The 20,366-nt window shown below is 35.0% G+C and overlaps 2 protein-coding genes across 3 annotated transcripts; one reads left to right on the forward strand and one right to left on the reverse strand.

Annotated features, from left to right (window-relative positions):
* Positions 581-4,568, reverse strand: LOC18771902 (protein cornichon homolog 1). 2 transcript variants are annotated; one of them, XM_020567604.1, is made up of 4 exons: positions 4,357-4,568; positions 3,462-3,643; positions 2,228-2,350; positions 581-945 (listed from the first exon to the last, which is right to left on the reverse strand). In XM_020567604.1, exons 1-4 carry the CDS (start codon positions 4,429-4,431, stop codon positions 885-887), a joined length of 441 nt encoding a protein of 146 aa, XP_020423193.1. In that variant the 5' UTR covers positions 4,432-4,568; the 3' UTR covers positions 581-884. The 2 variants fall into 2 exon arrangements, with proteins under 2 accessions (XP_020423193.1, XP_020423192.1); XM_020567603.1 differs by lacking the exon at positions 581-945 and adding an exon at positions 1,842-2,103.
* LOC18769776 (UDP-N-acetylmuramoylalanine--D-glutamate ligase) lies at positions 13,854-19,710 on the forward strand. Its single transcript, XM_007204317.2, has 13 exons — positions 13,854-14,115; positions 14,193-14,297; positions 14,400-14,555; positions 14,870-14,986; positions 15,469-15,579; positions 15,761-15,823; positions 15,919-16,045; positions 16,954-17,036; positions 17,147-17,363; positions 17,630-17,757; positions 18,512-18,586; positions 18,796-18,916; positions 19,338-19,710. The coding sequence occupies exons 1-13, from the start codon at positions 13,978-13,980 to the stop codon at positions 19,439-19,441; spliced, it is 1,545 nt and encodes a 514-aa protein (XP_007204379.1). The 5' UTR covers positions 13,854-13,977; the 3' UTR covers positions 19,442-19,710.

Below are 20,366 nucleotides of genomic sequence, written 5' to 3' on the forward strand. Positions count from 1 at the left end.
AATACACATCAAAGTTTGGGTCTAACAACTAAAGCCCAAATCATTAATCATGGTAGCCCTCTAAAATATCACATAGGCTATTTCAACCTAGAACCTAGAATTACAAGCACAGAGTTTTCTCTGCATTACATGAGAAAATCTTAGGTGCAACCGGTGATAGAGAAGTTTTTCTCGCATTACAGGGCCTAGAGTTGTGGGGTGGTTAAAAGAGGAAGAAAGGTGCATTTACAATAGATATAAGTTCAACATTTAGCTGAACACAAAACTTAAAATTTCAAACATTCACTAATATGGCAGCAAGGATAGCAATGGTGCATGATTTGACACTAGGGTGTCCTATGAACTAGGAGTGTTGGAAGCCAGGTTCTGCGGTCATTTTCTTCACACACAGAAATGTGTTGTGTACCATTTTTTAGATGCAAAGATTGACCATAAAAGATTCTACATCTGTGACTACACCTTAGCATGAAGCATTTTGTATAGAACACTCACTCTATTAGGGTAGATAATGAATGGATGAACATGGATATACTTTTAAAGCCATTATACATTAAATGACATATCTGAACCTGGGTCATGATTAAAGTACTCAAGACAATTGAATTAACAACTATACCATTAATCCCGAAAATAAGGTACAATCTACTTTGATCGAAGAAAAAAAAAGGGTACAATCTACAAGGATTTCTCATATCTATCAGTCACGAGGAATACTTCAGATATCAAAACAACAAAGGGGTATGGCTGTTCACTGAATCATTTTACCATTTGAGCTCTAGATTGACTATTCCCCTGAGCTAGAATTCATCTTTTAGTACAGATAACAAACATGGAAAACGAACTTACAATGAATGGCTTTTATATAACTGTCAGGCAGTGAGCAATCAAAATATATTCACAGCATGTTCCTCACTAGTCAAAGAGTTGAAAGCAGCTATTGTAATCCTGCAAATTAGGATTTTTTTATCAGCATTCGATAACGATAAGTCACTGAGGGAGGCAAAAGAAGCAACTACCGACCACAAATGTTGCCTCCAGATAAACTGATGAAGAAAGAAAATAGAAGGCTTAACAAAATCAATTTCAAGATGTTGAGTATCTTTTGGTGCTTATGGCACAAACAAAACAGTAGAGCTTTTTGAAGGGGTAGAACATTCCTAAAGGAGCACCAATTTTTAGATGGGGTAGAACATTCCTAAAGGAGCACCAATTTTTAGATGGCGCTTTTGAGTGGACAAAGAAAACTCACTCTCTCTCTCTCTCTCTCTCTCTCTCTCTCTCTCTCTCTCTCTCTCTCTCTCTCTCTCTCTCTCTTTTAAGAGCATAGCTGTGTGTGATGTCCTCATTGACATTATTTAAGAAAACCCTTCTTATCTTTGAAAATAAATTCCTCCCATGAACAATGAAATGTAAATAATTTCACCAACTGAAGAAAGTTAGATGCAAAATGAAAGCAAGTGTGCATCGAGTTTTCAGTGAACTTTGCATACTGCTTATACAAAATTATCCACAATTTCATCAATAAGCAAGTATTCTCCTTTATTTGATGTAAATCAGATTATTAAAATATTTGATTCAGGCTCTTGAAAGACAGCCTATTGTAAAGAGGTGTTTATTACAATTTGATCGATAACAAGGAATCCTGTGTGTTGAATAAGACATATTCACTAATGGGTGGATATCACATTTCAGAAGCTTAATGTCCTTTCTTTTTTGTCCAGGGAGATGATCAAGTTCTTGGTAGAAGTCAATACATTCAAGTAAAAGACAATGAAACTAGATACCATGGTTGCGGGGTCATCAAGAAATCTTAAACACATCACCACTATATAAAGAGCAACTTGTAAAAGTAATCCATATCATGATAAAAGAAATAGAGAAAACTCAGTTGAGAAATTTTTGCAAGCTAATATGAACAAAGGAATAAGTTAATCCTTCATGTTATCAGGTGCTAAACTATCTCAAATAAGTGAAAGATATGGGATTTAGGAATATTATTCAAACTAGATTACAAAGCGTTGGTTCTAGAATTCTAGAAAAGAGGCACGAAGGTCAAATTCTTCAGATCCGGACCTCGGAAATAATATTCCAGAGATGGCCAGTCTATACCCAAACAGCAAGAAACACTTAATTAGAAATAATGAAATAATAGATAAAGCAAATAGCAAAATTCATTCCACTACAGAAGATAACAAAGACCTGTCTATTTATACAGTAAAGAACAAACCTGACAATGATGATAGCGAGGAGAGAAAAGTAAAAACCAAGTTTGACAAGCCGGCACTTCTTCTCAGTATTAAGAACCCTGAAGACTTCAGTGACATCAATAAGATGCTGCTGTTTTACAAACCTGAATTATAGGAACAGGATGGTTATGCAGTCAGGAATGCAATTTCAACCCAGCCCCAACACAAACGTACCAACACTCCAAGACATGCATATGGGCACACATGTAATATGATGAACTATAAGCCAAAACGAAAGCGAATTTGTAGTGGGTCAATCAATTATTTCCATTCTTTCGTGTTTGACCACTCATTTTAACTACAACAGCAGATCAAAAGTTATAATCATCACAAGACCAAAAACCAAAAACCGTCCCAAGTTGTCACTGCTAATAGCATGTAGCAGAAGAGATGTTTCCCGAATATATTTTAGTGTGTATATGCGAATACACATACAAAAATTCCTACTATTAGGACAGGAAATCAGTGGAGAGGAACAATGATAATGGCTTTGGCTTTTTTGTTATCATTTTGTGAAATTAAATACATCAATCCAATCAAAATTTCCAGATATGAGATCAATGAATTTTAAAGGAAAGAGCAAAGGCTATAGAGTTTCATTCATTCTTCTAAATGGTCATCCACAGATCACATCATGCCGATGTGAAGAGGGCAGATAATGAAAATAAATAGGCAAGTTAAAAGTAACGAAGTCCTTCTGGTCACCATCCCTGTGCTCTTTCCAAAAGAACTTTAAAATATAACAGTGACTTTATTGATGAAAAATAGTGTCAAATAAAGTATGTCAAATCAGCTGATTATTGAATTCAAAAGAAAAAGCAATGCAGTTCAACCACATTCTTAAAGGCATAATATTGCAATGGTTGGTTACTATTTAGGACAGAAGTTGTTACCTTTAAATTCAATCATAGAAGTAATCTATGTTTTAGTCTATAGTTGCACGCTACTTCTAGTTTTAAACACCTTAGCTTCTCATAAGCAAGATAGGCTTAGTGAATGGATCCTCATAAGCCTAGTAAGGCTATTTGTCACAATTTCAAAATGGAAGAATTCCAATCATGTTCAAAAAGTTAACTAGATCTTGATTATCGTTCCCATGTGCATTCATATGAGTTAACCAAATTGTATCAGAAGCATTATATTGAGAAATAGCATTGCATAATTTTAACAATCTATTGCAATCATTTGCATATTTAAATGACAAGTAACACTTACAACATCACAATATAGCAAGTAATGGGGACTGTAATCAGGAACATGAACCAATGCTGTGTCACGAGGAAAAGCGCACAGAAGACTATATGCACTACAAACTCAGGGACAACCAATTGATTGATGCGAGATGATAATTCGTAAGGGTTGATATAGTCAGCCTCCAAATCCGTTAGCATCACGTACTACAAAATACATATGAGAAGAAAAATTAAAGTTAGTGGTGTTTCACGTCAACATAAATATGAATTACATTAATGCTGCCAATTACAAGCAACTATGCTACGGAAAATTCAGGCTATGAGAACGAAACTAGCAACATAAGAACAACATATCCTTAAGAGCTCATTGTAGAAAAAGAGAACTAGTTCAACACAATCATCAACATTTTTTTACAATAGGCAGCATAAATTAAATTCAAACAACCCCAGCGCTCCAACCCACAAATACAAAAAAGAATTTCTTCTATCTGTATCACAAATTTTCCACTGATTTTGTCTGTATTTATTCATATTAATAACTAGTAATGTGAGGCAGTCTCCTTATGCAATATGGTCAAGTTGTCTAAACTCTAGCTCTAAAACTAAAAAGAAAAACAGAGCCATTGATTAGCAAAAGTATGCAATCCAAATGCATAGCAACTATGAACCGCTGTTTGGAAGCAGAGAAACCAGTAGGAAACTAAGACAGAAAGTTTCAAAACCCTCAAAAATGTCCATTTGCCCATGAAAATTCAGCGCAAGTACCTTACAGATCTCAGTAAAGCTCTTCGTTCCAGCGTTAACAAAACAAAGCCAAAAGGCCCAAGAAAAGAAAAATTAAGAAAAAGGAGAAGCAACGGTGCTAGGGTTTAAAAGTGGCGACATTATTAAGGTTTTAGAGATTAATGATAAAATACCTGGTAAAGGCTTGAGGCGAAGAGGGCAAGGTCGATGCAGAAGCAGATAAGCCAATAGATCAAATCCCAAGCCATGCTCAACGAGTCGACGACACCACGGAGACGGAGGTTTGGCGAGTATTGAGTAGGAGATTCTAGTCTCTCTATGGTGCTGTTCTCAAGTTATGCGCCATTTTCAACTGGCCTTTTTCAAATTACTCTTAAAAATATTTTGACAAAAAAGAAATACTATACGAACCGTTTGGTTCACGGAATAAATTTGAGGGACGGAATGGAAGATTCACGTTTGTTAATGCCAGGAAATATTACTATATTTTTTTTCACATATTTGTTTTGAATAGAAATGGAAAACGAAGTTTGTATAATTTTCCAATAATACCTATATTAAATCAAATAAAAAAATACATTTAATGATATATTGTAATTCTAAATCATTAATGGGAACAAAATGATCATAAAAAAATGTGTATCTAATATTGGCTCATTTTTCTAAACTTTCTCATGAGGAGGAAAAACCCATATGCCAAGCAACCATTTCTCATACATGGACCTATCAAACATTGAAAAGCAATGGATTTTCCATCTCCAAACATCATTTCTCATGAACCAAACAGGGCCAAAGTCTAGAAAATAATACTTTGTATCTCCTTGATTTCCAAGTAATATTTCATTCCCTTTGTAACATTTTTTTAACTCATATTGTACCAACTTTAAATATTAAAGAAAAACAAATTGTATCCAAAAGGAAGTAACAAATAATGTGCAAACATCCATACAGCTGGTAGTTGGCAGTTGGGTGCCACGAGTAAAAGTCTTTCCACTTCAAGATTGTGGATCTGCTCTAGCTCTGATAATGAGAGTTAAGCTTTAGTTCATCCAAAAAAAAATATGCAAGGAAGTTTACTCATTTCTCAAGGTCTCGGTTCGATTTTTCTTTTGGTTATATCATTTCTATTAGAGATAAAAATAGAGAGCTGATTTTTCCACTTCTCTTTTATCCACTTACACTCATTTTGTTAGAAATTGTACGTTTTCACTCCTCTTTTATCCACTTACATTCCTTTTTTTTTGTTATAATTATAAAAAAAAAAACTAAATAAAACCCCCTAAATTATATGGTCATTTTCAAGTTCATACTCAACTTTAGAGACATTTATAAGTACATACTCAAACTCTCAAAAACCCTACAATTTACCCCATCTGTTAGCCAAATCGTTAATTAATCTGTTAAATGCTAATATGGCAAAAGTGAAACCTATTTTTTAATTGACATGGACTCCACATAAGAAATAAAATTAACAAAAAATTCTTTTGTTGTTTAAATTAATTTAACAATAAAAATATAGTTAAAATAAATTAAAATCCAACACCACCCTCCTCTAACACCAAAACCTAACAACCACCGCCCCTTCCCCACCAGCTCACTCTTCAGCTCCGGCGATATCCAAACCCCACCCCACTGCAACAACCAACCAATTAACCCCTCCCAGATTTAACCTCCACAGCCCCTAAATCCCTCAATCATTCATAGGCAAATCTAAAATCCAAATCCCCAAATCCCTCTGAGCATATAAGTTCAATATGGTGTCGTATTGGCGGCAAGTGACTGGGTTCCAAGACGGCCACGAGACTCGTATTCGAAGCCGGCCATGAGTTCTAGCACCATCGGATGCCTTTGATTGCTTCCAATTCCACGAGATTTATGGAGAACTCAATGAGGGTTTGATAAAGTTTCAGCTTCTCTATTTGATTTCAAGGGTTTTCCCATAGGTTAGAGACAGAGATGACAGAGAGAGTAAGAGACGAAGAGAGTCTGAGACCTCCACCGCTATCAGATCTCTTTCCCCATAAAGCTTTTGCTTACTCAAATCCAATGTTTCAAGCTTCATCAAACCTCTAAATAGTCGCAGGAACGCCTCCTGAAAACCCACAGTTGCTCAAATTTAAAACCTACAAGCTCCTCAACTCCCCAACATTAATCTCACTAGAAAACTTGCTATTGCTCAGGTTCAAAATAGTCAAGTTGGTTAGCTGCATCAAGAGTCATCTGGAACTTTGCCAGTTAGATTATTGTTGCTCAAATTCAATGATTCGAGCTCTGAAATTGCCCCCAAACTCGACAAAATGGCACAGGCAAAAAAATTCCCTCCCAAATAGAACACCTTCAAGCTTCTAATTCCTTCCCAAAAGGAAGGAACTTGACCCCAAAATCTGCTTCCTTCAACATCAAGAACCTATAGCAAACTGCATATTACAATCCCACCAGGAAGCTCACCACTCAGCGAGTTATTCGCCAACCTCATTTCTTCTTTCACCTCCAGCAGCTTCATATCACAACTATAGTCCAAATCCAAACACTGATTCGTTTCTAGGAATAACTCACCCAATATCAAATTCGAAATCTCCATCAAGGTCCGTCAAGGAAGAATCTGGGCTTTACGATTTGGCAGCAAAGACGGGTTTTTCTGATATGCGTGAAGTCGATTCCAATATGTGGCTATGTGCAGGTTTTTCGGGAATAATATGGGTTGTGGTCATTGTCAATGTCAGAGAGGATTGAGGGAGAAGGAGGTGGTTGGATATATATATATATATATATATATATATTTTTTTTTTTTTTTGCTGGATTGGACCTGTGGGGAGGAGGGGTTGGAGGTTAGGTTGGAAGGTAGGGGGATATCGGAGAAGATGCGTTTTTTTTTTTCTTTCGGTTTTTAGATTTTTTATTTCATTTTATTGTTTTTCATTTATTTTATTTCTTATGGAGTCCACGTCAATTAAAAAAGAGTGGTGATTTCCTCACTCCAATTTTATCCACTTACACTCTATTTTATAACTAAAAAAGGAGTGTAAGTGGATAAAATTGGAGTGGGGAAATCATTACCCTTAAAAAATAGGTCCTATAAATGCCACATAAGCATTTGACAGATTCACTAACGGTTTGGCTAACGAAAGGTTTTCGGGAGTTTGAATATGTACTCGTAAATGTCTATAAAGTTGGGTATGAACATGAAAATGACCCTATAATTTTGGGGGTTTTATGTAGTTTTCTTAAAAAATATTTAAAAAAATAAAAGGGAGTATAAGTATTAAAAAAATTATTTGAAAAAGTTTCCTTTCCTTCTTGTATTCCTTTCCACTCCCTATTGGAAATGTGTTAATCCTTTTTTTTTTGGGAGACTTTGGAAAAGCCCAAAGGAGAGAGAAAATTTTTAAAAGAAGCCAAAATAGACAAAGTTGCCCTTATTTTTTTTTTGATTTCCTAAGGAAACCTTTACATTTGCATGTCTTTGGTTTGAAAGTTGAGAGGTTTTTCTGTCTTTTTTGAAAAAGCTTTGGCTTTTTCCAAAAGTGAAAGTTTTTTTATGGGTAAAACCTAAATTTACTTTTTTTTTTTGGGTCGATATCAAGTTTCATTAACATAGCAAGTTAAGACCGTTATATCAAAATGACTCAGAAAAAATGAGCTCAAACAAATGCAACACAAAAGTAATAAAATCCACAACAGACATAACACTCACAAAATACATAAAAATACCTCAAAGAGCCTGAAGAAATTCCCTAATAATGTGTGGTAAGAGATATGCAGAGAAGAAGAGAGTTACCTTGTGTCGGAGGTGGTCGGAGATGGTGGTGGCGCTCTTTGTAGGGAAAATCGAAGAGATATGGAGGTGGTTGGAGGTGGCAGTTGTTTGTAGTAAAAATTAGTCAAATTTTTAATACAGCGTCAAAATTGTACAAAATTAAAATGTTATTTAAAATATAATTATTCTTCTTCTTTGTTTGGAAAAATCTAATTATTTTTAAAATGTGAAGACATCAAATAATGGATTATGGTAATGTATAGGTAATTTTTTTATGACGGGGTCCACCTCTTTATAGGATCAAACTCTGGAAGTGTAAACTCACTATATATTTGATGGACGTTTGATCACTACATTTTTTTTGTCAAAGACTTGTAGATGCTGCTAGAGAATAACCAATAATACTCCTAATGACACCCTCACCCATTTATTCCCAGCAACCAACAACAGGCACGATGAGCTTGTGGCTCTTTCAACAAACATCTATTGGTCTAAACTTTGCCTCCAACTAGAGCAACAACAATACTAAATTGAAGACAAATAGTGCACATGTAAAATACTAAAATCACTAATAGTGCAACAACAATAGTGCACAACCATAACCATATGATATCTAATTACTAAATTACTAAATATTTGTTTAATACTTCAAAACAAAAACTCAAAATACGATGACGATTAAACCCCTGTAATTCAAATAAAGAAAGGAATAAATAGCTGAATCAAATTGTATACTCAAAATCAATGTTGTTGGCATGAGTTGGGTGTGCTCAAACAGATAAGTTAAACACAGATAGGAAGTTTCAGTTTCACATTTCATCAGATCATTGAGTTAGAATGCGGGCTAATTTTGATCTCCGAATGTAGCCTAGATGCCTCAGATCATTGAGTTAGAATGCGGGGTAAGTATAATACTGGACAGAGTCACAGATATACAGCAAAATGTTGAGATAGAGATCTACATCTTGTATCAGCTACAATAATTTTAGAATAACTATATTAATATTTTTTTTAAATCCACAACAAAATTTAGTTGTTGCGTTACATGTCAAAGTCGCATTCTAGTCGCATTCTAGACAAGAATATAAACTTCATAAATCCAATTGTAAATGCTGAGAGTTTAGATTTATGTGGTCTTGAAGTTTTTTGCATGCTAGAATTGCATGCTTGATTCGTACTTTTAGTTATTCTGGTACGATTCTCCATGATGGATATAGTTTCATCATTCAGGTATCCATATATGATTGATTCTTCCTCTATGTCCATATATGACGAAACTATATCCATCATGGAAGAGGCGATCATATCCATCATGGACAATTGTGCCACTATAACTAAAAGTACAGATCAATCACATCCCAATCTTCGACGTTTTAGAGAGATCTTGAGTAATCTAGCATGTAACAAAATTTATGCGCTAAAACATGAATTTTGTTTGCATTGGATGCATCTTTTACCCATTTGATAGTTGAAACTCACTGTTTGAATGCGGTCCAGATGATTAATTATGAGGGTGAGTGTATGGCAGCTGAAGGGGGTTTGGTGGAGGAGATCTATTGGCTAAGACACCAACGTTTCCATTTCAATGTGAAATATGTTCCTCAGTGTGCTAATACAACGGCTCATCCGATTGCTCAGTATAGTATATGGGAACAAGATCTTGCTTTCTTGTTTAAGTCAGGACTGTTGTGGCTAAAAGAGTGTATCCAACATGATAGCTCTACTTTTTAGTTCCATGTTATTTGTATTATGCATGTGTGGTACTTTTTCCTACTCGGATTTTGACCCTCGTGGTTTTCGCCGGGAAGGTTTTAGCGAGGCCATATTTATTCATGATGTATGTTACCTATTTGATTTGAGTTAATGAAATAGCTCTTTCCCAAAAAAAAAGAAAAAGGAAAAAGGTAACTATTAAATTTATGTGGATTTTTTAAAAACTAATATATTCAATGGAATACTCTAAAATCATATTAGCTGATTCATAATGTAGATCCATATCTCAATAACTTCTTTCTGAAAGCAATGACAGAGTTGTTCAACTTCATTATTGATAAGATTCTTGACATGAACTTCATGCGTGAAGTTAATTTTGTTGTGGATATTTTTTTAATATTAATATATTTATTTAAAATCATTGTAGCTGATGCAGGACATAGATCTTTATCTCAATGACTTCTCCCTGAAAGCAATGACAAAGTGGTTAAACTTCACGATGGATATCATATGGTTATTCACTAGTATGGTTAGATATCATATGGATATCATTGCAACTGGCGGTAAACTCTAGGAGTAATGTATTGTCATTTTATGTATCAAAAACAAGTTTAATGATAGAAGGACCAAACCCTATGTTTTGGAGGTGAGTAATTGTCATTTAAATTTGTTCGTCATTTATTTACCTCAATCAAGAGAAATTGAAACATCACACATGAAGTTCATGTCAACACTCATATCCATAGTAAAGTTTAACAACTCTTTCATCGCTTTTGGGAAGAAGTTGTTGTGATAGGGATCTACATTCTGTATCAATTACAATGATTTTAGAATAATCCTTGAAATATATTAATATTAAAAAAAATCCATAACAAAATTTAGCTGTTACCTTACTTGTCAAGGTCGCGTTCCAAGCAAGAATAAAAGCTCCATGGCTCCAATTGTAAACTCTATGAGTTTAGATACATGTAATCCTGAATTTTGTTGCATGCTAGATTACTTAGTTCCTCTCTGAAGCGTGGACGATTAGGATGTTCTTGATCCTTAATCATTTTGGCACGATTGTCCATGATGGATATAGTTTCATCAGTCATAGAGCTGATAAGATAGGACATGTTGGGGTGGATTCGACATAGATATGTGCTTCTTGGGGCAGATTAGGATGTGGTTTTATTCTATTGAAATATCTCCAGAATTGGATGCAACTGGTGGTAAACTCTATGAGTAATGTATTGCCATTTTATGTACCAAAAATAAATTTTATAGGAAAACCAAACCCTAAGTTTTGGAGGTAATTAATTGACATTTAAAAGTGTTCGTTATATATTTATCTCAACCAAGAGAAATTGGAATTTCACGTATAAAGTTCATGTCAACTCTTGTATCCATAATAAAGTTTAACAACTCAATCATCGCTTTCTGGAAGAAGTCGTTGCAATAGGGATATGCATTCTGCATCAACAACAATGATTTTAGAATAATGCTTTAAATATGTTGTTTAAGCAACCATGGTTGGAAGCAAGCGCACGAGACCACTATCCAAAAGCGTCCTTAAGGAGACGCACGACAATTACAAATAAAGCGTTCTCTAGAAGACGCATGTTAAACAGACCACTGTCCAAAAGAGTCCTCAGAGAGACGCATGGCGATTACAAATGAAGCGTCCTCCAGGAAGCACAGGTCAAACAGACCACTGTCCAAAAGCTTCTTGAGAGAGACGTTGGAAAACTACAAATGAAGTGTCCTTCGGGAGACGCAGGTCAAACATACCACTGTCCAAAATTGTCCTCAAAGAGACGTAGGGCAATTACAAATCAAGTGTCCTTCGGGAGGCGTAGGTCAAACAGACCACTGTCCAAAAGTGTCCTCATAGAGACGATAGGCAATTACAAATAAAGCGTCTTTCGAGAGACGCATGCTAATTAGGCCACATCTAAAGGCAACCAAGGTGTCAGCAGGTCATTTAGGTAGTTCAAAAGACTCAATGCAAATTGAAGTTAAAGAAATAATTGAAGTTTCATAGCAAAAGTGACCAACTAGCTAGAGTTCAAGAAAAGAAAGATAGTCAACCGAGACTAATTATTGCAAAAAGAAAAACAAGTTACAAAGCTTGAAAAGATAAAGGAGTCTTCATCTACTGCAAAATTCCGACAGGCGACCTTTGATTAGCAATCTCCTTAGCTTCTGCTTGATTAACTACGCTCTTTGCAGCTCCACCCTTCTCAACTACATGCTTATTAAATGCAATCATCTGCTTAATAGCTCTAGTTGCCTGCTCCCAACCTCTGTCACCAATTCATCAATTGCGACCTACCTGGCATCATCATCCTCTGCGTCAAGCTCATCAGCCATTGTCTCATTAGCTACTTGCTCTTTGGTTGCCTTTATGTCCACAACATTGATCTGCTCATCTTGAGCAAGAGGCATGTCAGGGTAAAATAACTCGATATCTTCATCTTCAATGGAATGGCAAAGAACAACCCCACTTTTGCAATCTAAGTAGCCCAGCTTGTATGCGTCGATGACAGTCTTAGACTTGGATTGTTCAATAGCTTTGCGGTAGACATCGAACTTAACCAGTAGCTTTTCATAACTTTAGGTTATGTCGACGTTCAGAAGAGTTGAGTTCGCTATCTTTTTTAGCAACTCTTTAGCCCAACTAGACTCTTCTTCATTTTAGACATCTTTGTTTCATGGCATTTTAGCCCGTTGTTGAGTGGGCCGGGCTTGGGCTTGGGTGTCTAAAGCCTGGCTAGGCCCGTTTGAGTCCAAGAAAGCCCGGCCTAGCCCGCCCATAAAAGTCCAGCCCACGGGCTCACATACATATAAATAAATATATATAAAAATCCAAGTTAAATGAAATATGGAGAAAATCATTATTTATTATCATTGTAAGAACTAAAAAAATTAAGTATGAGATAAAATATAATTTTATTAATATGAGGTTGTATAACTATATCTTTATATTTCTGGAAAAAAAAAAAAGAGAACTATGAAGTTATGAACAAAGAAAAAAATGGAGACATAAACATATAGACAAATGTAAATAAAGAACTATGAAAAAAGAGAAAACATGGAAACACACCAAAACATAGAAAAATATATATATATTAAAAAAAAGACAATATAAAGTAGGCCCATTTAGGCCCGGCCCAACCCGGCTCAATAGGCTTTTTCAAGCTTGGCCTATGGGCTAGGCTTGGGCTTTGAATTTTCAAAAAAACCTGGCCTGTTATTTTCTCTCTCCTCTTTAAAGCCCGGCCCTGCCCAGCTCGGCCCATTGATGAGGCCTAGTTTGAGCTACAAACCCCTTGTATTTATTTACTTATTTTTTTTTTAAAAGGTGTAGTTGGCATTTTCAAAAAGTATTGTATACTCCTTTTATATTTTCTTCTTAGTCTCATTTTATAGTGAAATATTCAAATCTACACATTACTAATGATAAAAGGCTCTCAATAGTTCTTAAATGCTAATATAATTGAAGCTAGATTTTAAATTTGCATTAGTGAAATAAAAATAAACAATAAACAATGAGTGGTTAATTGTATTTATAACAGCTCCCAAATTTATTTTTTTATTTTTAGCAAACCTCTAAAGTGAAAAATGTCCCAAATTTTTATGAAGAAAAAAGAAAATGTCCCAAAATCCCAAAAGTGAAATATATATATAGATTCCCAAAAAAAGAAGAAGGAGGTACAACAAAAAAGAAAAAAGAAGGAAACGAAAACCTTCACAAAACCCTCTTTTGGGTTCCTCTAAGGCCCCGTTTGGTTTATGGAAAAGGAGGTTTGGGAATGAGAATTTAATTGCTTTACCATGTTTGGTAAGTCCAGACATAAAAAATGGTTGCTTGACACATGAGAAAGTAGGAGGGAAAGTGAAACCCTCCTCTTAGCTTGAGTTTTATTTTCCCTCATCATTAGAAAGTTTGGGAAAATGAGTCAACATTCAATGCACAATTTTCATAACTATTTTGTCCCTATGAACAATTTGTAATTACAACGTATCACTAAATACATTTTTTTATTTGATTTAATATGGGTATAATTGAAAAATTATACAAACTTTATTTTTCATTCTTACTCAAAACAAATATGGGAAAGAAAATAAAGTAAAATCGCCCAGTTACTTTCTTCACATTACCAAACGTTGGAAATGAAACTTTCATTCCCATTTATTAGGAAATTACATGAGAAGTGGTTCCTCAAATCCATTATGTTAACCAAACGAGGCAACGGCTCTAAGAACTGAGATACATACAATGATTTAATGCTCTTTCAAGCAAGACTCTCTGTGAACAATCAGATGTAAACGCCCAAACGCCATGAAGCTGCAATCTTTGAACAAAGGATATGCAATCCGAACTCTCAGTCCCAAACCTAATGGCTCCGCAAAGCTGAAAATCCCAAAAACCATTCGATCATGCGCTACAAAACAGGACCTTCGAGGCCAATCCGTCGCTGTGAGCTATTTCATTCCCTTCTCTTATTGCTTTGAGTTATTGCACTTCCATACGCCAACCAAAGTTGGTTTTTGCAGATTATCGGTTTGGGAAAATCTGGGAGAGCTGCGGCCAGGCTTGCTCTGGCCAGAGGCGCTTCAGTTTTAGCCTTTGACCAGAATCCGAACTTTGGTCTTTTAGAGGTATTCCCATGAACCCATTTGTCCCATTTGTAACTGGGTTTACATCATAAACAAGGAAAGTCATGCATAGTTTTAGTAGTTAAAGTGCTAATTTTTTTGCAGCAAGATCCGATTTTTGGGAGGCTTGGTAATGATAATGGTGGATTGAGGACAATTTTGGGCCAATTTGATGGAGAGCTACTTCATAATGCGGACAGGGTGGTCGTGTCCCCTGGAGTTCCCCTACAAAACTATGGTCTTTCCTCTTTGTTGCAGTTGGTGAGTAGTAGTGTTTATAAGTTATATGTTAATTGTTAGTGCATTTAAATCTTTTGAGAATACAAAAATTTTATTTGCTTTATATGGCGTAACATTCTTTTGTCATACTTGTATTGGTTGTGAATTGGTGTTGTAATCCATTTTCATGAATTAATGCAAAGGCATTGGAAATGATTCTTAGAGATATAAGCGGCCTCATTTAGTTGTGGTCCTTGTGGACAATTCTTCTTTTCTAACTACTATTCTTGAGATTTTGTCATGTTTTTTTTTTGTTTGTGAACATTTTGGTGTTTTTTTTTCCCGTCAAAATGCAGGGAAAGCAGGTGATGTCTGAGTTGGATTTTGCTGCCGAAATTCTCCCAAAAAGTATCAAGATTTTAGCAGTGACAGGGACTAATGGAAAATCAACTGTTGTCACTTTTGCTGGGCAGGTTACACATCTTTTTTTAATGCTTATTCATGGTAATTTTAGTAGTAAATGTCTCATATTGTTGCTGATGGCAACATAATCTGAACCAAATTGCTGTTCGAATGAATTCCTTAATCAAAGCCCAAATGAAAAATGACCAATGAGAAAAATGAAGTGCTGACGTTTTGTGAAATTCACTACTTATCAACCAAAATATGTTCCCCCAATATCCAAATTCCAAAAAATGGATGAATAATTAAAACTGAAAAAAATGCCTGTATAATTTATAAAATTTAAGATAAAGCTGTCTTTAGAATCGCTTCCAACTTGTATTGCTTTCAATTGACATAATTTCCTGTCTGTTGTCTATAGAAGCTGCGTATCCATGTAAAGTATCTTGAAATTGCTAGGATAAATCTATTTTCTTAAATCGTGAATTTATCCGGTTGTAAAATGGAGTTCCACATTCTATCAATTAATATTCTTTTACTCATTTGAAGGTAGATGCTTAGCCATTTTGGCATCGAGACATTTGTGGGGGGTAACCTTGGGAGTCCACTCTCAGAGGCTGCTTTCCAATGCTTACAGCCACATTCTTTAAAACCCAAGTTTAAGGTAAGTCCAATTGTTTGGTTTGCATTCTCTTCCGGTGCCATATTATTTATGAAAGTGACTTTTGCAATAGCATAGTTGAAAATAATTGATCAACTATGAATTTGTTTGGTCAACTTGAAAGTGTTTGATGCCCAGAGGAGACATGTCATAGGCATATAAAGATGTTGCTACATTTTTCCAGGTTGCAGTTGTGGAGGTTAGCAGTTATCAAATGGAGATTCCTAACAAATATTTCTGCCCTTCTGTAAGTGGTCTTTGAAAGTTCGCTTTGTCTTGGCCCTGTCAGCTTCAGTAGTGTTTCATAGTTTCCTCTTCCAATACTATAGGCTTTTTTTGTAGGTTGCTGTGGTGTTGAACCTTACACCTGATCATCTAGAAAGGCACAGGACAATGAGAGATTATGCAGTGACTAAATGCCGGTTATTTCTTCACATGACTGATGCCAAGCTTGGGCTTCTTTGTTTTGGTATGTACTTTTCATTTTCTGGGTAAATGTATTTACTTCCCTTTAGATATAGGAAAAAGTTGAGAGCATGCAAGAAAAGAGAGCTTGTATGGTTGGGTTGGACATTGCATCAAAGGCATACTGGTTAAACACCCGTTTTGTTGATAGCAATATTAATTTAAGAATGGGAAACAACGTGTGAGGTTGAATGCTTACATTTTTCTCTTTTTGACGAGAAACAAATTCTTAGATTTATTATAGCTAACTTTTAGTAAAAGGGAAATTATTAGGTTCCTGATTAAAATGATCCCAACCTGGAAGATATATATGGATGTTGACACCTAGATTGAACCTTGATCAGGACAATTCTACCTTTTTTTTTCTTGAGAAATCTACTACTAGAAATGTTATTGGGATGACTTCTCATTCCAATGAGCTGTGGACTTGGTGATACTTAAGATGGTCTCCCAAGTCCATTGGGCCTCATGTCAGAGATTGGGAATGCAAGTAGGTCAAGGTAGATCAAGTTCATTTCAGGTAGATTGTCATGTGCTGATGTTTACATCCAAAGATAAAAGTCATAACTGCTTCAAGTGCCATGAATAACAACAAATGAGCTATTTAATTCCATACAGTTTGTTGGTTTAAGAACTATTGACATCCCTGTGAGTCAAATTTTATATGTTTCTATCTGGTTATCGAACATCTTTTTAAAAAATGAAGCATGAACCTTATCAAATACTGCATACGATTTTTAGAACCAAGTTTAAAATGAAAAAGATGTGATGATGAGAGCCTTTTGAGTTGGTCTCACCTTATCCTTATTCACTCTACTGTCTGTATATAAATCTGTGATTTAGGTGATACTCATGTAGTTACTTATATGAGATTCGGTATGTCTCAACAGATTTTCTCGCAATCCATTTTAGGAAACCAGTACTTGAATGAAGCAATTATGGAAAGCATGAATGAACTTAATCTTGCTTGGATAGGAGCCACTCCAGGTGTAAAAGTAAGAATTACTTAGTATTGCCATTTTATTTATAAAAAACTATGAAATTTTCTAGGAAAAGCCTATTTAGTAACATCTCTGATGTTAATTGTGGTAATATATATGGAAAGATTGATATGGAGGCAAAAATTGCAAGCTTTGAAGTGCCTGCATTGGGAGTCAATTCACAACTGCAATTGGGTGCAATGAACACAATTGGGATACACAACTATCACAATGCTGCAGTGGCTGCTCTGTCTGTTGTTGGACTGAATGTTGGACTTGATATTGAAGACATTGGTCCAAGTATTGAAAAATTAAGGGCACCACCTCATCGTATGCAAATTGGTAAGCTGAAACAGATGCATCTCTATAAGTAGTGAATTATTTGTTTTCTGTAAGCATATTCAGCTTAGTGCCTTGTTCTTTTGTCATTCTCTTTTGATTGGAAATTATAAAATCAATTATTTCGAGCATACCTTTTTTTTTTTTCGGCCTTGGGATCAGATTTGGAAGAAAAAGAGTAGATTCCCTTTTGTGACCAATAGCCCATCCTTGATCCAAGCTGAGTTTTGCATTCCTTGTTCACTAGTTCAGTGTTGTTTGTTATGCAGTATGCAAGGATATCCATGGAGTAACTTGGGTTGATGACAGTAAGGCAACAAATGTTGAAGCAACTTACGCAGGACTAATGGGTCTAAAGAGACAAAAGTCTCTGATTCTACTCGGGGGCCTTGCAAAGGTTACAATTAAATGCTTGTCGTAAATGCTGCTTTAATCCTTATAATTGCTCAGTTGCCTTTGTTTCTTTTACATACATGGAAAGCTTAGAGAATGCTTTTGCATTCACCACAATTGTCAAGTGGAAAGAAAAGATAGAAAAGCTTATTGGAATGAGATTAATGGCTGAACTGAGACATCTTTTATAATAACAAAAAAATAATAATTATTTGGCTAATGATTGTGCATGTTGATGTTTAAACCAACTTGTACATTTAATTCCATTGAGATCCAGAATCTGACTTACATTCTGTTATGTTTCATCTAAAATTCATGTGACAAATCCCTGTTTTGTGGTGCTTGTCAAATTCTTATTTAAGAAAGCGTTATATAAGTCAAAATGGTTAGTGTATGTGCTATTGGTGCTGCACTGTCAGCATTTTACAATAATTTCTCCTGTTCCTAACATTTTACTCTTCTCATTCTGTGACGAGTTTGGTTTATATATGAGTGAAAGAATTACATTAGATTTCATTTATTTGAATGGAGTAAGTCTGCTTTCTTTATGAAGTCAAAGTACCTTTCTCTTAGATGTGGCCTTCAATTTTATTTTATTTTTTATCAAACACACATGTCAATGTATTACAATTTTCTTCTGGTTCGAGCTATAGATTTTTGAATTGAGAGTTTGTGCATCTCTCCGGGACCATCACATGGCAAGTGTCCAAGGCCATGATTTTATGCATACCATGATATTGTTTTTCTTGTTTTTGCAGGTGTTAGATGGACAAAAGTCTAATGGTTTTGAACAATTGATAGAACCTTTGAAGTACCATAGATGTGTAATCACTGTATATCATCTTTTCCTCTTCATTTATACTTACACATATCACTGCTTATGTCTTCATATTTTACTTACACATATCACTGCTTATGTCTTCATATTTTGTATTAGTTTTCCAATATCAGATTATGGTCTACCTGTATCTGTAATTTTTCCTAGCCAACTAATTCCAAATTTCTGGCATACTAATGCTATCTGTTCATAAATGTCTCCAAGTTTGGTTCTTCCGGAATGCTGATTCAGAAGACATTGTCTGAAAATGGTCTTAGCATTCCCTGTATCAGAGCAGTAAATCTGAAGGGCGCAGTCAGCTGGGCTAGGAGGATGGCAGAACATGGTATGTTCCATCATTGCTATAAACTGCCACAAAATCTGTTTCCATGTCTTTTACATGCACATCCACGCTGCCTTTTAGGAACTTTAATATTGTGTAATAGCGTATTAGCAGGTTCCCAATGAAATTTCTAAAGTCACTGCTTTGCTGGAGCATTGTTTGAAGAGTTGCTTCAATTTTGAAATTGTTTCAGTATAAAGTCAAAACATTATATTTGGATATAACTGAGTTTCCTCCTCCATTTTAAGTTACAAAATGAACCACAAGAAACAATATTTGGTGTGGAAATTATCAAGGATTTCTATTGATCCCCAACATGTACCCTCCCTTGTTAAAAACTCCCCTTCAAGTTTTTCTCTACATATTATAATTTTGGCGACACAAAGATAAGGAACTTATTTAATTTATTTTCTCATTATTGCAGGGGACACTATTGTACTAAGTCCAGGTTGTGCAAGCTTTGATGAATTTAGAAATTTTGAGCATAGAGGAATGTTTTTCCAGGAGCTGGCCTTCTCATCATGTTAACTTCTAATTCACTTATTTATCCGAGTCACATAAAAATGTGGAAGATGAAGCTTCTTTTAAATTAAAATGTAAATTTTCGAAAAGGATCAACGCTGGTTAGGCAAGTTGGCCAAGGCAGTGAGCTTGCCCCTTGCACCCAATGTTTCGAATCCCTCCCTATAAATTAGTTTAATTTATAGTAATTTAGATTATCACTTGTAGTTATAACAAAATCAAAAGATATTAATTTCCTTTTTCATTTAATATATTTATTACGTTAGTGCATTTTATTTTGAAATTATTGTTGAGAATGAGCGTTATCTTAAAATAATAGTGATGAAACTTGCATGGTTGTCAAAATGCATTCCATACTCTAAACCTCAATTGACAGGTTGCTGTTGAACCTCTGCGTCTTGAAAGAAAAACATCTCCTAATGATGTTTGCAAGAACTCCGAAAAAATAATGTTTCGGTCTTGACCCTCAAATCCTTACCGTCAATAATATTGTTACACATGTTATTGTTTTATATTTTGTCATTATTTTTAATATTAGAATGATTGTTTGGTTGTTGAGTTCTTTTTTTTAAATACAAGCGATAGTGCATTTGGACGAGGAAAATAAGCTTGGGATTTTGACAAAACTCAGAATTTTTAAATTGACATGAATCAATTCTGGTGTTTGGATCAAAAAAATATAGAAATTTAGAAATTCCGCTTGGAAAAAAACATGGAATTTGGAGATCATAAATTTCAAGTTTAAATTCTATCTAAAAGTCGTCATTTCTAAAATCCCAAGAGAGATTGAGTTTTAAAAAAAGACAACTTTACAAATAAAGGTTAAATTCTGTGTTTTAAATTCGTCATTTATGAAATCCTTTGTACTTTTAAATTTCCTCATCCAAACGCACTGAGGTTGTTGAGTTTTTAAATGTAAGAAGATAATGCT

This window comes from Prunus persica, chromosome G7 (assembly GCF_000346465.2).
Source record: "Prunus persica cultivar Lovell chromosome G7, Prunus_persica_NCBIv2, whole genome shotgun sequence".
NCBI classification, from domain to species: domain Eukaryota; kingdom Viridiplantae; phylum Streptophyta; class Magnoliopsida; order Rosales; family Rosaceae; genus Prunus; species Prunus persica.

Excerpts from the sequence above, each read along its gene's own strand:
- LOC18771902 (XM_020567603.1), bottom strand. The coding sequence starts at position 4,431 with ATGGCTTGGGATTTGATCTATTGGCTTATCTGCTTCTGCATCGACCTT. Across the intron at positions 3,644-4,356 it reads TCGCCTCAAGCCTTTACCAG|TACGTGATGCTAACGGATTT; the intron begins GTATTTTATCAT and ends TGTATTTTGTAG. Across the intron at positions 2,351-3,461 it reads ACTTGCTATATTGTGATGTT|GTTTGTAAAACAGCAGCATC; the intron begins GTAAGTGTTACT and ends CCTATAATTCAG.
- LOC18769776 (XM_007204317.2), top strand. The coding sequence starts at position 13,978 with ATGAAGCTGCAATCTTTGAACAAAGGATATGCAATCCGAACTCTCAGT. Across the intron at positions 14,987-15,468 it reads TTGTCACTTTTGCTGGGCAG|ATGCTTAGCCATTTTGGCAT; the intron begins GTTACACATCTT and ends ATTTGAAGGTAG. Across the intron at positions 16,046-16,953 it reads GCTTGGGCTTCTTTGTTTTG|GAAACCAGTACTTGAATGAA; the intron begins GTATGTACTTTT and ends AATCCATTTTAG.